Here is a 15965-nt window from a genome sequence, read left to right on the forward strand (position 1 = left end):
GCGGGTGGAGACCCAACAGAGAGGAAGCCAACCTCCGGGAGCCCTGGCGTCATGGAAACTGGCCCTGCCACTCTATCTGTCCTCAAATGCTATAAATAGTCAGTTTCAGTATCAGCCATGGCCAGACCAGGCCAGCACCACGATCAAACCCTGAGAAGAAATGGATTTGGGGGAGGATGTCACAGAGAGAGAGAGAGAGAGAGAACGGTTGGAATGGGAGGAATGAGATGAGATGGAGGGAAAGCTTTTGCCTGTTCCCACTGCACACCACAGCAGGCCTCTGGCACTCAGAGCCCACCCCACAGAATTTTCCAGGCTGCCCATCACCCAATAATGCTGTTTCACCAGACCATCCCCCACCCTTCCTACTACTTTGTTCTGTTTCTGCTGCTCAGTATGGCCTTTCTGCCTCCATATTTTTTCATACTTTTAAAGCTTATCTCAATTTCTACTTCCTCCAAGGAGGAAGTCCAAAAACCCATCCCGCAAAGACTTCTAGTCTAGTTGAGTTGCTGACACTTGGGCTGTGGGTGTCCCTGTTAGTGGAGAAGGAAGATCTGGCCCTTGGGCCCTCCGTGAATTGTGGACATGAGGTGTCTTCTGGGATCCTAGGAACCCCTGAATAACCTCCTGTCCCTCCCTTTTTCTGTTACAAAGTCCTCTGGACCCTGTAGCTCCTCCTCTGCCTCCCCAGCCCAGACTTTGCTCTGTTACTTGGTTATTGAGTGATTTTATGGAAGTCTCTTGACCTCTCTGGGCCTATTGCAGGCTGAGTTCTCTGGTCCCAGAGACAGAGTGTCTAAGCAGGATGTTTATTAAGGAGAGCCCTTGGGCTCAGTGCCTGGGGGAGGGAGTGAGAGGAAGCTGGATTGGGCAGAGGGAGAAGCTGAGCTACAGGGATCTCTGGAGCCATAATGACCCATCAGAGTTGTCCCATGTTGGGCCCAAATGGCTGGTCTTTTATCCCAAGATCAGTCATTGAATGCAGGCAGGCTGGGGTAGGGCATGCCCGTGGGCAAGGCTGCTCTCTGGGCAGTGGCAGTCCCTGAGGGGGCTAAAAGTTGAAGGCTGTCCACCTCCCAAGAACTGGAAAAATAAGTCCTTCCATGAAGGGGGACCTGGGCAGCGCATCAGTGCCTCAGCTTCCTCCTGTAATAAGGGCATCACGGGACTTCCCTGGTGGTCCAGTGGTAAAGAATCCGCCTTCCAATGCAGCGGACACGGGTTCGATCTCTGGTCGGGGAACTAAGATCCCACATGCTATGGGGCAACTAAGCCCACGTGCCACAACTACTGAGCTCGTGCACCTCAACGAGAGATCCCGCGTGCCGCAAACTACAGAGCCCATGCGTCCTGGAGCCCGCACAACACAACTAGAGAGAGAAAACCCATGCGGCCACAACTAGAGAGGAGCCCGTGTGCCACAACTAAGACCCAACGCAGCCAAAAAAATAAATAATTTTTTTTTTTTTTAAAAAGGGCATCACAGGGGCTTCCCTGGTGGCGCAGTGGTTGAGAGTCCGCCTGCCAATGCAGGGGACACGGGTTCGAGCCCTGGTCTGGGAGGATCCCACATGCCGTGGAGCAACTAGGCCCGTGAGCCACAATTACTGAGCCTGCGCGTCTGGAGCCTGTGCTCCGCAACAAGAGAGGCCGCGATAGTGAGAGGCCCGCGCACCGCAATGAAGAGTGGCCCCCACTTGCCGCAACTAGAGAAAGCCCTTGCACAGAAACGAAGACCCAACACAGCCATAAAAATAAATAAATAAATAAAATTTAAAAAAAAAATACTCATTAAAAAAAAAAAAGGGGCATCACAATACTTCACTGGGCTATTGTGTGGATGAAATACAACAATATATGTCAAGTTCCTAGCACACACTCTGACTCATAGTCACTGTTTAGTAATGGGGACAATGTTTATTGTCTGGGTATTGGACTAGGGTCTGTTGGGTGACTCTGACCCCAAGCCACTTTTCCTCTTTCGGGGAGGTGACCAACGGGTGGGTCCATGTACGCTACAGATTCAAATTTAGACTTTTGAAGTTTTTCCCCTATGAGGTTACATATAAAGCCATTGAAATATAATAACAGCAATGAAATATGTTAATCACACAACTTTAAATTTAGGTATCAGGAGGTAAATTATATTTTTTATTAATCCATTAATTATCTTGTGAACAACACTATTATATGACATTGTCTTTTTTTTTTTTTTTAATTTTATTTATTTATTTATTTATTTATTTATGGCTGTGTTGGGTCTTCGTTTCTATGCGAGGACTTTCTCTAGTTGCGGCAAGTGGGGGCCACTCTTCATCGCGGTGCGCGGGCCTCTCATTATCGCAGCCTCTCTTGTTGTGGAGCACAGGCTCCAGACGCGCAGGCTCAGCAATTGTGGCTCACGGGCCTAGTCGCTCCATGGCATGTGGGATCTTCCCAGACCAGGGCTCGAACCCGTGTCCCCTGCTTTGGCGGGCAGATTCTCAACCACTGCGCCACCAGGGAAGCCCGACATTGTCTTTTTGTCTTAACTTTTCCAATATGTATGCTTAATATGAACCACTTTATCTATGATCTTGTTTTGGAATTTCTTCTTTTAATATTCAGGGATGCTTGAGAAATGGTAGTGGTCCGGCCTCTTTGATGACTTGATGATTTTTGTGCCACGTGTCCAGGGATCCAGGAGGCAGGTGGACAAAACAGCTTCTTGTCTGCTAGGCACACGGCAGGCCTTAGATCTCCCAGTTCATCAGTCCACACCTTTATCAGCCCGGAGGGGACTTCAGCCAGGTCAGGTGTCCAGGTGTCCTTAGGGCCCAACGCTCCACGGAGCATGCTCCGTGTGGAATCCGACAGGCGCCCAATCCCAAACGGCCACTTCAGGATCCCACCCCTTCACCCCCACCCACCCCCTCCCCCTCCCCCTGGGGCCGGAGCAGAAAGCGGGAGAAAGTAAAGAATTGGGCGTCCGATTCCCTGACCAGTCCCTGGCTCAGCCGAGGGCACCTCCCCCACCCCGGTCAGCCGTCTTGGAGTGTAGTGGGACCAGCCGCGCGTGGGATCCCAGTACAGGACGCGCTGACCCTGGGAGCGGGGTTGAGGGTGGATGGGGACCAGACAGGGGGGATAGGACCCAGCGGGAAAAGATGCTTTGTTTTGCAAGCTTCTGAGCTTGGGTTTCGGTTCTTTTTAGAGAAAGAAGAAACAAATCGTTGTGATGTCATTTGACCAGGGAACCCCGGGCAGCTGCACCGGTTTGGGGATTGGGGAGCCGCTGCGCCCTGAGCCCGTCGACCGCTTCCGCCTCTCTAGCCCCTGGGCAGAGCCGGCCGCAGATCCCAATGGAGGCTTGGAGCCCGGGAGTCACCTACTCTCTCTCTTGGGTCAAGGCTCAGTCCCAGAGGGGGGAGGGGTCATGGCCGCGATCTCCAGCAATGGGAGCTCTGCAGTCCCCTGAGCAGGTCCAGGACTTGTCCTGGAGATTAAATAAGTCCGTATGTAAAGGCTAGTACAGTCCTACTCTCACTGTCCTTAAGAAATGGGGCTGTTATTCCCTCAGCACAGTGGCTCTGGAGGGTCCTGGCAGTGGCACCCTGGGTGTGGGAGTAGCCAGCTCTGCAGAAGCCCGATGGGGGGGGGGGGGAAATCCGCCAGCAGATGCCACCCACCTGTCCACCTTGTTAAACTGGACTGAGAGTTGGAAACACCCACTATTCCCTGACTTCCTAGACCATTGCTCCTCTGTCCTTTTCCTGTCCTTGCTTCCATTTCTTCAGCATCCTTTCTACCCCACCTGCACCCCCTCATATGCAGGTATTTTGATGTAGGCTGTTTAGGGTCAAAAAACTTTCATGGAATTCATTATATTGATAATAAACAAGGCAACTGAAGTTCGGAGAAGTTGCTTAAGGCCATTCAACTGGTACTCTGCAGGAGTCAAGGGTGGCCAGTGAGGGAATTGCAGAGTTTGGATTAATAAATAATGGTGTTTAAGATAAAACAAGGTTGCTTGTGTTTGGGGGTCAGAGCTGTCAGTCCATCACTGGGTATTTTCTGAGTACATGCTGTGTGCCCAGCTCAGAGCTGGCTTGCTGGAGCAGGGGGAGGGAGATCGAAAAGATAGAAGATGAGGTTCCCTACCCCCAGAAAGACTAGCATTTAGTCTGCATCCAAGGAGTTGAGGCCATTTAATTGATTTTTGCTTTGGAAACTTTACATCATTGTTAGAAGAAATTATTTAAAAAATTTTTCTCCAATTCCATCTTCCAATACAAAGTTAGTTTTTGTACTTTCTCCTATTTTGGGCAATAGGTAGACATAATTTTTATTTTTTAACATGAAATCTATAATTTTGTTTACAAATAATAATTGGTTTACAAATAATTTTGTTCCACTCTTTTTTACATATCTTGAAAACACATTTCCCTGCCTTCTCATAGTCTTCTAAAAAATGTTTATTTATTTATTTAGCTGCATTGGATCTTAGCTGCGGCACGCGGGCTCTTAGTTATGGCATGCGGGATGTAGTTCCCTGACCAGGGATCAAACCCGGGCGCCCTGCATTGGAAGCATGGAGTCTTAACCACTGGACCACCAGGGAAGTCCCTCATAGACTTCATGATTATCATTTTTATGCTGCATACTATTCCTTCATATGGCCATACCATATTTAGCCACTTTTCTGCTGCTGCTTAATTCCAGTTTTTTTGGTCATTATAAATAATGTGGCTATAAATATCTTTGTACATAAAGCTTTTTCCTCTTCTTTTAAATTATGTCCTTGGAATTAGTGCCCAGAAAGGGGATGACCTGGTCAGAGTGTCGACTGTTTTATAGCTCTTGTTATGTAGAGCCAGACTGCAACTGACAACATTTAATAACTAAATGAAGTAACCTATGTACTTCTGCCCTATATCTGAAAAGAATATTGTATAGAATAAGCACTACTGGCACCCACAATGTATCAGGTCCATGCTAGCAGGACACCTGGGGATGAACGAGAGGCAGTTCCCACCTTTGGGGAGAACAGAAGCTGTGGCTCTTCAATCTTTTTCTCTTCCTAGGACACAAAATATTCAAAACTGCTACCCATCTTAGGGCAGACCCAGAATTTGGCGATTCTCCCAAATTCTGCAGGGACTTGAAATACAAGCATGTTTTTAAATCAGGAGAATCTTAATCAAAGAGGGTATAATTTTTGGCTTCGATGAAGCAGGTAGTTGGCTCCTGGCTGTAACTCCATTCCTTTTTCTCAGATTCAAGAATATCAGGATGCCTAGAGCCCGTGCTCCACAACAAGAGAAGCCACTGCAGTGAGAAGGCCACACACCGCAACGAAGAGTAGCCCTCGCTCGCCACAACTAGAGAAAGCCCACACACAGCAACGAAGACAACGCAGCCAAAAATAAATTAAATAAATTAGAAAAAAAAAAAAAGAATATCAGGATGGGGAGTGGGGGGGATAAATTGGGAGTTTGGGATTAACAGATACACACTACTATATATAAAATAGATAAACAACAAGGACCTACTGTATAACACAGGGAACTATATTCAATATTTTGTTATAACCTATAATGGAAAAGAATCTGAAAAAGTATATCTGAATCACTTTGCTATACTCCTGAAACTAACACATTGTAAATGAACTATACTTCAATTAAAAAAAAAAAAAAGAATATCAGGATGCAAGATGAGAGGGATGGATAGATGACATAAAACGACTTTGATTTCTAAATTCAAGCAAACCATTCCCAAACCAGGCATTTGTGCTGTGACACAACTGGACAAGTAAGATGATCCTTTTATGTGTAAATCTGTGCACAGGGCTTCTGGGTAGGTAGGCCAGGATCACAAGGAGACAGAACACTGGGGCTCAGGTGCCAGGATGAATTGGAGCCAAGAAAACTATGAAGAACCTGGGACCCAAAGGTCATAAGGTTGGCCAATGTATTGCATTCATTAAATACTACATACTAGGCACTATTATTAGGCGCTGGGATACAGCAGTGATCCAAACAGATAAAAACCCCTACCACAGGGGAACTAATGCTTAGGGGTGACCGGGGGGTACAAATAAGTGAAATATTGAGTATTGTCAGATGGTGATAAATACAATGGGAAAATAAAAGCAGAGGAAGGTGACAGGGTGTTCTAGAGAGGAGGCTTTAAATAGGGCTTTCAGAGATGGCCTAACTGAGATGATGACATCTGAACAAAGGGCGAGCCTTAGGATGTCTGGGAGAAAAGCATTCCAGAGGCCCTGACGCAAAGCCTTGAGGCAGAAGCAACAGGCCAGTGTGGGCTGGGAGCAGCACAGGAGATGAGATCAGAGAGGGAGTTGGGGCCGTTCTGTGGGTGGCCCTACAAGCATTTTAGGCATTTCAGCTTTACTCAGAGGGAAGTAGGGGACCCAGTGGACAAGGAGATGTGGTCTGATCTGGCGAGGAGAACGTACTCCAGGGCGAGGGGGGCAGAGCCCAGTTAGGAGGCTAGTGGCAAGTCAGCAACCCAGGTCTTCGGACTCAACCCAGTTCCCTTTCCACGCACTTGGTCCGCCTCAAACTTGAGGTGTGAATTGTTGGGAAGAGCAGAACCTACAGTGAATCCGGCCGGGAGGAAAGGTTTCTAGGAAGGTTTTTAAGTTCACTTACAACTTCGTACGTTGGTCTCATTCGCACTAGAAAAGTTCCAGTGTGGGGTTTTGGCACGGGGACCCTGGGCGACGGTCCAGTTACACCACGGACAAGCTGTGTGGCTTCTGGCAGGTCTTCTAACCTCTGGCCGACCCAGTTAATTCATCTGTAAAATGGGGCTATAAAAGCCCTGACTGCTTCATATTTTCAAACGAGATCACTCGAAAGCACCTTTGAAACATCGTTGTCGTTTACAATAAAACAAATGTGAAAATGGAGCTAACCTCAAAGAGATGACTTTGCACAGCACTTCCAGACTCTTTCAAAAGCGCCAAGCTTTGTCTCCTTCGAGGTCACCGGAACCTACTCGCCTCTCACCTAGCGCCCGCGGCGGGGCTGGGAGTGCCGCCGGGCGGCGGCTGGCGCGGGAGGGAGGTGGCGCTGGGGGCCGGGGCGGGGCTGCTGAGATCCCGAGACCCCCGAGCTGACCCCAGACTCTCTCTGCCCGACTCTCGGCCAGGCCCTGTGCGGGCGCCAAGGGCGGGGGGGCAGCTGCGACCGCGGGCGGGAGGACAGGCGGGGCAGGCGGCGGCGACGCGGCCTGGGCGGAGCCGCCCCCGCCCTCCTCCCGCCCAGCTCCCGCCCGCCCCAGGCTCCCCCGACCCGCGCCGCGCTCTCTTTCTCCGACAGCTGCCGGGGAGCCCAGCGCGCCGCTCCGCGTCCTGCCCCGTCTGTCCCCGGGAGTTGCCGACCGCCGTCGCCGCGCCATGACCACGCAGCAAATAGCGCTCCAGGGCCCGGGACCGTGGGGCTTCCGCCTCGTGGGGGGCAAGGACTTCGAGCAGCCTCTCGCCATTTCCCGGGTAAGAGCAGCCTGGGACGCGCGGGGAGCGGGGCCATCCCGGGCTGGGGAGCGGCGTGACCCAGAGGGGACCTGGGGCGGCCGGGGCCCCGCGGGCGCTGTCGGAGACGGCGGCTTCCGGAGCCCGGGACGGAGCCGGGGCGGCCGGGCGCAGCCAGGTGCGCCAGGTGCGCCGAGCGCTTTCCGCGCACCTCGGGCCCGCAGCCCCCGCCGCGCTTGCCAGACGCCGCGCTCCCAGGCGAGCCAGCCGGCTGCGGAGCACCACTTACCTCGTCCGCGGGGCAGAAAGGCGCAGTTTTCGTGCCTTCGCTCCGGAAGCGTGGCCGGCGCGTGGACGCGCTTTGTCAGCGGGTGAAAGGCTCAGGGTCCCCGCAGATCCCGCACGCTGGGAGATAGCGCTTCCCCGTTCTAAACAAGCCGCAGGGCGGCGGAAAGCAGTTTGGAAGTAGCAGGAACCACCTGGAAAGTGAGGTGGAGAGGATGGGAAGTTTACTGGGGCGGGGGCGGGGAGGGCGAGTGAGGTTAAACGCAACAATCGAAACAACTAGTTTCTCACTCTTTGGACTTGATCCATGGCCAGGTTTTACCTCTCTAATGTCTTTTGGAGCAATGGCGGGATTTTGAAAACAGACCAACCCGAATAAACCCTCTTGGACATTCCACTACTTCGCGGGAGATGGCCGTGCCATATTTCTGCCTGGCATTTCGGGATTATCAACTGATCAGCCCTTTTCCCCCATAAATAGGGGTGCGGTGGGGTTCCCACCGTATGTGTTTGTCTGGGGGAAGCTGGTGCTTGAAAAATTCTCAGAGGGTCCTCATCTGTTTGGAAGGGCCCAGGTTCAATCGGAGACGACCAGGTCCATCATCTCCAAATAAAGCGGAAGCCCGAGGGAGACCCAGACTCATTGTTTGGAGGCCCAGGCTTTGGTCATCTAGTCTGGGCTAAAGGCAAGGTTGATGTCCCACTGAGAGTTGCCACATTCAATGTGCCACCAAAAGGCGGACAAGAAATATTTTTTGACTGAATGAAAAAAGGGAGCGCAAAGCACTCTCTGGTACCCAGCTTTGCTAGGCCTATCATTCCATTCTTGGGCTCATCTGCTTTCTGAAGATGACCCTAGACCTGCCTCCCCAGCCATCTGAACATTCCTCCTTTTTCTTGGAGGGGGAGGGTGGAGAGGGAAGGGGAAGATCCCTATGGGTCTTTTTGACTTAGGTCCTTGCCTCCAGCCCCCGAAAGAATATGGTGGGAGGCACAGGAGGAAAAGAATTGGGGCTTCTTCTTTGGCTTCTCTACAGCCACAGTCCTACCCACATTTCCTTGCAGGTGGGCCCTAGTGGAGTGATGTCTTCTCTGACCATCCCACTCCCAAAAGGGGCAGGTGCTTCAGTTCTTAGGCCCTGTCTTCTCCCTGTCTTCCACCTGCTGTCCCCAGGGGACAACTTTGATTATTCTTGCAGGTACATGCTGTCTTCCCAGCCACCAGCCAGATTCCTCAAGCGCAGAAACTGTGCCTTCCCCAAATCTGGACCCCTGCCCCCAAGGCTGGCACCGAGCTGAACCTGGCTGTGCCCAGTAAATCTTTGCAGGCTTATTAATAAATGCTTATCCAGGGAAGGCACATTTAGACTCGCTTACCTCATAGTCCATTTGTCCCCACTCTTTGTGTCTATAATTAACCTGTCAGCCGGCTCAGCTTCTGAATTTATGTATGACATGAAACCTTTTCTTAAGAACTGGAGAATACGGCTTCCTCCAAGGAGCCGGAGCTGGAGCTGGAGGGACAGATTGGGGGTGATTAAAAAAAAAAAAAAAAAAAAATTGAGAATATATTGGCCATCTGTTAAAAAGGCAATTACTGCCTGTTTTTAAAAGACTTAATGCAAGTGGCCCTGTGCAGGAATGATGGTATGGGGTTGAAAACACAATACTGTGAATTCTTTAGTTTGTACCCTCATCTGTTTATTTTTTTTATTAGCACATGTCTCATGAGCATATAGCATATTCTAGAAACTACAGAGCAAAGCCCTGGAGTCCCAGAAATGAGAAGACACGGCTCCACTCTCAAGGTGTTCATGGTTCAGTGAGGGAAGCTAATCTTTATAACGCCCTGGGTTGTGCTTTCATTGAAAAGTGAAAGTGACTCAGAGGAGGTGACATTCTCTTGCTGACAGTAATTTACCTGTTTATTCATCTCATTATTCCCACATGGAAAAAATGTGGGCCTCCTAACTTCCTGGGACTGGGAAAGTCATTGTCATAAAGGGTCCCTGAGGTAGCTGTCTGAGATCTGGTATAGGTCTGATTTTTGCTTCTTACTTGAGCTGTACCTGGGGTGAGTCTTCTACTGTCTGTGGCTGCCTTTTTTCTCTCTGCAATGGGGATAACTCCAGCTATTGGCTGTGAGTTAAGGTATGTGAGATTGCTCTGTAAACAGTGAACAGTAGTGAGGAGGTGTGAGCATCCACGAAGTTATACACACGTTCTGGTTGGTAGGTGTGCTAGATTCATCATTCGGGGCAGATACAGTTTGCTATGGTTTTCTATATGCAGACTTTGAGTCTCCACACCAAAGCAAACCATAAAATTAGGCTGGGAAAGGAGTGCCTTTTATTTAAATAGCTATGTTTGCTTTCTCTTGCATGAATTATTCTGGTATTGGCTTCATTCTTTTGTCAAACTACTAATGCTCCTGAATATAACTCTGTAATCTTGAAATTATTTTTTTCTTTTTTAACTTTTTTATTGTGAAATTAAAAAGTCATAAACTAAAAATGCACAGCAAATGGTTATAAAGTACATACCTGTAAAGTTACCACCCAGGTCAAGAAATAGAACATTGCCAGGACCTCAGCAGCTCACTAACCTACCTCCTTGTTTTTAGCCAGTTTCTGAACAGAAACAAACAGAACACATTTGTGTGTGTGTGAATAGCTGCTTTTGTTCCTCAATATTTTCATCTTTGTTATTGTGATACACTTAAAATTTCAATCCAGCTCTCTAACTTTGAATGGACATAAACTATCTTTCTTCCTTTTACCAGTTTCTCATTTAAGCCTCTACCTTGGACTCCCTGACGATCCAGACACATATTTGCAATTGTCCTCTGAGATTTTTTTTTCTCTGTCAGTTCCTGCTCCAGGTCTACAGTTGTCTATCTCCTTGAGTTGGGTTTTTTTTTTTTTTCCCTCATCAATTTCTTATTTCCTCTAGTTGCTTCCCATGGAAGTCTTCAGAGAATCCACACCCAGGCCAAAATTGCTGCTGAGTTTATGTTGACTGTTTTTCCTCTCCCAGCAACTGACAAAAGGCAGGAAGGGGCGGGGCCAGAGATAAGGAGATGCTCTCGGTGGGAGGAGTTGCTCATTTGCCTCTCGAGTCCTGGGGAAGTCTTTGCTAAGAGCCTCTGGTTTTCACTCAAGTATCCTAAGGAGTGTTTAATAATGGATACTCTGTAGTCAGAGGGTCTTTTCTGACTTTAAAGAGTGTTATTTCCAGACTCAAGTAGGCTTACATCATGGCCTTAAGGTCGAAAGAGCAGGGCTTATCTGTCAGATTGTGAAAAGTGAGAATTGTCCATAAAGGCTCATTATGCATTAATGGCCCTTGCTGGGTACTCCCTCATTCTGTGAAATTGATCACCTGGGAAATATTAGCTGCTCCAGCTGATCTAAGGAGAGGAGGAAGAGGATGAATTACAGGGAATGGCTTGGAAGTGAATGCTTGAGCCTACTGGCATGAAATTCACCAAGCCACGTTATGTCCCCTTGACCAGAGACCCTGCCCCTTACCCAAAATCCTGGATGCCAACCTTGCTGGTTTGTCTTTGAGGAGGAGAGAGCGGAGAATGGTGTTAAGGTATTGCAACGGGGCAGATAATTGAGAGGAGGTTATCATTTAACCACTGAGATCACTCTCCTACTCTGATCAGGACTGGGAAAAGCACCAGAATTGCTCTTGTGCTGGGACTAGTTAGGAGTGGCTCTCAACCTGTGCTCATTCCCTAGGCCGTACCTTGCCATTGCTCCCTGGAGGAGAGGAAAATGAGTATTCTTTGCCTTTTTCAGGGGAGAAGCTCAGTGCCCATAGGTTAGGTAATTTGAATTTACAAATTTTTTCAATGAATGAACTACTTCTTAACTTCTTTGTAAAGGAAAAGGTAAAGGCTCATTAAAAATGAGCAAAAGCCTATGTCAGAAAATTAATTTTTAAAGGATGATTTGACTTCCAGTATGTCTCAGAGGAGAGCCTGGAGAAGCTGCCAGAACTTCTGTATGGTGCCTGGTAGAGTGTCCAGGGCAGGAACTCAGGCAGAACTCCAGTCCTGAACACCACACTGGGTGACCCCAGGTATGTCACATGCCTTCTCTGGGGCTCAATTCTCTGTAAAGATAAAATAAAATAATAAATAAGCAAACCAATGGTTTTGTACCCTTTGAATATGAGGGCCCCCTTTCTTTTATTGTTAAAAAGTGTCCCAACCTCTCATATGACATTAATTGTACCTTCAACCACCAGTTGATGAGAAAACATAATATGAATTCAGAAATGTTTTCAGATGAATTTGGGTTGTGTTATTCATCTGTGAATATCTATGCCCAAATGACTCTTATGTTAATCACAAGAGCCTCCATTTACACTTGGAAGATTTGTGTGAGCGTATTTATTTGATTGGCTTGCAGCAATGACCATAGTTAAACTGTATATAAGACTTTTTATATGCCAGGCAGTGTTCTAAGCTTAACATAGTCTTTCAGTAATCCTCACACGTATCTTGTGAGGTAGATACAATTAAGATACCCATTTTATAGATGAAAAAACTGAGCCATGGAAACATTAGGTACTTTGCCCTTGTCATACAGTAGTGAGTGGATAGAGCTGGAATTCGGCTGAGCAGTCTGGCTTCAAAGCCCATGGCCTTAACCTCTATGTCATAATAATGTTTTAACAGTAGCTAATATATTTTGAATGGCTACTCTGTGCTAGGTGTGCACTTGCATTATCTTTTTCTGTACTCCCCACAACCCACGACACAGGGACACAGGACACACAATACATACAGTAAATTGAAGAGCTGGGATTTGAAGTCAGACAGATTGACTCCCAGGCCAGCTTTAACCACAGTATTCTGCCCCCTGATAAGCCGTAACTGTCAATATTTCATTGATGATAATATTACCCAGCACCCAGGTCTGAGAAGTGCTAATGGCGGGGCAGTCATCAACATGAGGGGTAGGACTCTCCTGGGCTCCTCACCCCAGAGCCCCTCATGCCCATGGGGGTTGGCTGGGGTGGCCTCAGCCTGAGTGCATCCTAGAGAGCAGCACCTCCCCTTCCTGTTTCTCCTGAAAAGCTAGAAGCCATGGCCCCACCTGGGAGAACTGACAGACCAGCCATAGGATTCCATGGCCGTGTGGGCAGGGAAGAACAGAAGAGCAGAGGAATTGGATGATTTGCCAGAGAAAAGCCTCTGTAGGTGGCCAGGAGGGGATTTGGGGGCAGTTTTTATGGCAAATGAAGATGACCAGGGAGTGGACAGATCCACCTTGCCCAGCCAAGGATGGGCCTGCGAAGTGGCGGCCAAGCCAAGTCCAGAACAAAATGTACCCATGAAAACCTAAGACGAGAAAGGTAATTTCTGTATGGCACTTAGCACCCTGTGTGATTGTTGATACTGTTATTAGCACCAGCGTGGGTGAAGTGGAAAGCTCATCTGTAACTGAGGTCCGTGGTGTATTTTCATATGTGTAGTACACTGCCTTCTCAGTAAATGCCATAAACATGAAAAACACCTTTCTGAAGAACACTCTGGTCTTGTAGGAGGCCAGGTTCTTGACCAAGGACTCGGCCTAATTTTAATAGGTATGACTACTCATGTCATACCAGATAAGAAGATAAGGACATAGGTATGACCTATATAGGATAAAGTTGTCAAATGCATACAGATAAATTCAGGTGATGCAGCAATGATTTACATCCATTTCTTAAAAAAAAATTATATAAAAATAAAAATACTTACACTTCCACAGCTGTACGTGATCAGACCCTATGACCCAACAATTCTCCTAGTTAACTGCTCAATAGAAATGTGTCCGCGTGGCACCAAAAGACATGTCAAGAATCTTCAAAGCAGCACTATTCACGATAGCCCCAAACTCGGAACAATTCAAGTGTCTAACAACAGTGGAATGGAGAAATAAATGGTGGTATATATAAATGTATTTATAAACATATAAATAATGATATGAAACACTGCAGCCGTGAGAATGAAGGAATTACAACCATGCACAATGCATGGATCAGACAGGCAGACATATGATGTTGAGAGAAAGAAGCCAGACATAAAGCATAAATACCACATCATTGCAGTTATATATGATTAATCAGGCAAAATTAATCTATAGTGTTAAAAGGTGGGATCACAGTAACCTTTGCCAGGAGGTTAGTGATGGGAAGGAGGCACGAGGGGCCTTTGGAAGTTCAGCTAATGTTCTGTTTCTTTATTTGGTGCTGATTCCATGGGTGTGCTTTCTTTGTGAGAATCCATCCAGCTGTTTATTTACAATTCGTGTCCTTTCTGTATGAGTGTTATGCCTCAATAAAAAGCTTACATTAACAACCCTTGTGCTTATTATAAAAGATCAAATAATATAAAAATGTGGACAGCCCAAGGTAAAAGCCTTCCAACACCTTTCCCCAATCTTACTTCTCAGAGATAAACACTGTTTAACGGTTTGCTGCAAAACTTTTCAGACTTTTTTCCATTCACGTAGCATTTTTAAAAATCAAATTACCATGTCATGGTGAACTATTTGGATGTCACTGCTTTGTACTTTCTGCCTTATTTTTAATGCAGCAAATCAAGAATTAAAGCTATCTTGATGTCATGGGAAAATGAAGTCTCGGTATCAGCCTGATCTAGGTTCAAACCTTGTCTTGTCCCTGTATTAGCTGTATGTCCTCAGGCAGGGTTAGCCTCTGAAACTTCAGTGCTCTCATTTGTAAAGCGGGAATAATAGTCCTTGTCTTCAAAGGTTGTAGTGAGGAGTAAGATGATGTCTAGAGAGAGCTTAGCACTATGGCTAACACATAGAAGGTGTCGGGATACAGTGGTACTATTAAAAAAATATATTAATGGTAGCTACTGTGTATTGAGTGCTTATTATGGGCCAGACATTGTTCTAAACTCTACAAATGAAATCTCATTTAATCCAACAACAAATGAAGTTGACCCTATTATAAATTTTATTTGATAAATGAAGAAACTGAAGCAATGGAGAGTGTAACTGCCCAAGGTTATGTGTTTAGTGAATGGTTAGGATTTGGGTTATGGGTGGCTGTTATTGGGGCTGTTTAAAAGCACACGGGATTCACTGGGACTTGTATAGGGACTTTTGAGAGACTGATGACTTCTTGATCAATTAGTCAGGGTATTCTACTTTGCTATCTGCTTTTTAATTATATTCCTACCTAAGAAATGATGGTTGGTCTTTCAGACTAAGAGAGCAATAAGTCTCTTTGATCAGCCATCCCTTAGCGTTAATAGCTTCCTTTTGCACCGAGTGCGAAGTGAAGCTGGATTACTGCACAGCTCAGCTACTTGGACCTGAACTACTTTATTGCCTCATTATCTTAAGAAAACGGTTATAGAGTAACCAAGAACATTTTGAAACATTCTTGGGGTTTTCAAGCCAACTGCATAAGCTCATACAGCTTCTGTGTCTATAATGTGGCTTCAAAGTCTGTGCCATAGCCTGGGCCCACAAACAAACTGAGTCAGAAGTCTGACTAAGGAGAGTTCAAATTCCACATCTAAATGGCATACTGCAGGGCGGGGCTCTGCTTTGTCATCCAGCACAGAGTCGTTTAAATTTATACCTAAATAGGGACTTCCCTGGTGGCGCAGTGGTTAAGAACCCGCCTGCCAATGCAGGGGACGTGGGTTCAAGCCCTGGTCTAGGAAGATCCAACGTGCTGCGGAACAAGGAAGCTGGTGCACCACAACTACTGAGCCTGCGCTCTAGAGCCCACTAAGCCACAACTACTGAGCCCACGTGCCACAACTACTGAAGCCCATGCACCTAGATCCTGTGCTCTGCAACAAGAGAAGCCACCGCAATGAGAAGCCTGCGCACCACAATGAAGAGTAGGCCCCGCCCACCGCGACTAGAGAAAGCCCGCGCGCAGCAACGAAGACCCAATGCAGCCATAAATAAATAAATAAATTTATTGATTTAAAAAAAAAAAAATTGGGCTTCCCTGGTGGCGCAGTGGTTAAGAATCAGCCTGCCAATGCAGGGGACACGGGTTCGAGCCCTGGTCTGGGAAGATCCCACATGCCGCGGAGCAACTAAGCCCGTGAGCCACAACTACTGAGCCTGCGCGTCTGGAGCCTGTGCTCCGCAACAGGAGAGGCCGCGACAGTGAGAGGCTCGCGCACCACGATGAAGAGTGGCCCCCA

The 15965-nt window shown here is 47.5% G+C and overlaps 1 protein-coding gene across 1 annotated transcript in view; it reads left to right on the forward strand.

Moving 5' to 3' along the window:
* Positions 1 to 7263: 7263 nt before the first annotated feature.
* PDLIM1 (PDZ and LIM domain 1) overlaps positions 7264 to 15965 on the forward strand; it is a 47812-nt gene continuing 39110 nt past the window's right edge. Inside the window, exon 1 of the mRNA XM_057530484.1 lies at positions 7264 to 7501. Coding sequence (XP_057386467.1) covers positions 7406 to 7501 — 96 coding nt within the window. The 5' untranslated portion in view covers positions 7264 to 7405. The remainder of the gene's footprint in view (positions 7502 to 15965) is intronic.

This window comes from Balaenoptera acutorostrata, chromosome 16 (assembly GCF_949987535.1).
Source record: "Balaenoptera acutorostrata chromosome 16, mBalAcu1.1, whole genome shotgun sequence".
In the NCBI taxonomy this organism is placed as follows: domain Eukaryota; kingdom Metazoa; phylum Chordata; class Mammalia; order Artiodactyla; family Balaenopteridae; genus Balaenoptera; species Balaenoptera acutorostrata.